Genomic DNA, 308 nt, shown 5'->3' on the forward strand with positions numbered 1-308 from the left:
CCCTTGCAAGATGCGCCAAAATAAGTAAAACCCAGCCACTTTGGACAGCAATGACCTGCAGCGCTTCTGATGACCTTCAGCAAGACAGGAGGCCCATCTGAAAGGGGAGAAACCCTCACAAGAAACACTCACAAGTCCAGGGGGTAGAAAAAGAGGACCAGGTATTTCCCCTTGAAATCATCCAGGCTCAGCTCCTTGAACTCTCCGTTGACAACGGCCGTTCCTTTAAAAAACGGGGCGTGTTGTGTAACCGCCGGAGCAAACCGCGAGGAGCCTGCGGGGGAGAAAAGAGAGCTGCGGGCCGTGCC

At 54.2% G+C, this 308-nt stretch overlaps 1 protein-coding gene across 1 annotated transcript in view; it reads right to left on the bottom strand.

The window, feature by feature from the left end:
- Positions 1-305, bottom strand: part of PRDX3 (peroxiredoxin 3) — a gene marked incomplete at its 5' end in the record, with an annotated part of 4773 nt that extends 4468 nt beyond the window's left edge. Inside the window, one exon of the mRNA XM_010288840.1 lies at positions 133-305. Coding sequence (XP_010287142.1) covers positions 133-305 — 173 coding nt within the window. The remainder of the gene's footprint in view (positions 1-132) is intronic.
- Positions 306-308: the final 3 nt, after the last annotated feature.

Source organism: Phaethon lepturus, unplaced genomic scaffold (assembly GCF_000687285.1).
Source record: "Phaethon lepturus isolate BGI_N335 unplaced genomic scaffold, ASM68728v1 scaffold49586, whole genome shotgun sequence".
Lineage (NCBI taxonomy): Eukaryota > Metazoa > Chordata > Aves > Phaethontiformes > Phaethontidae > Phaethon > Phaethon lepturus.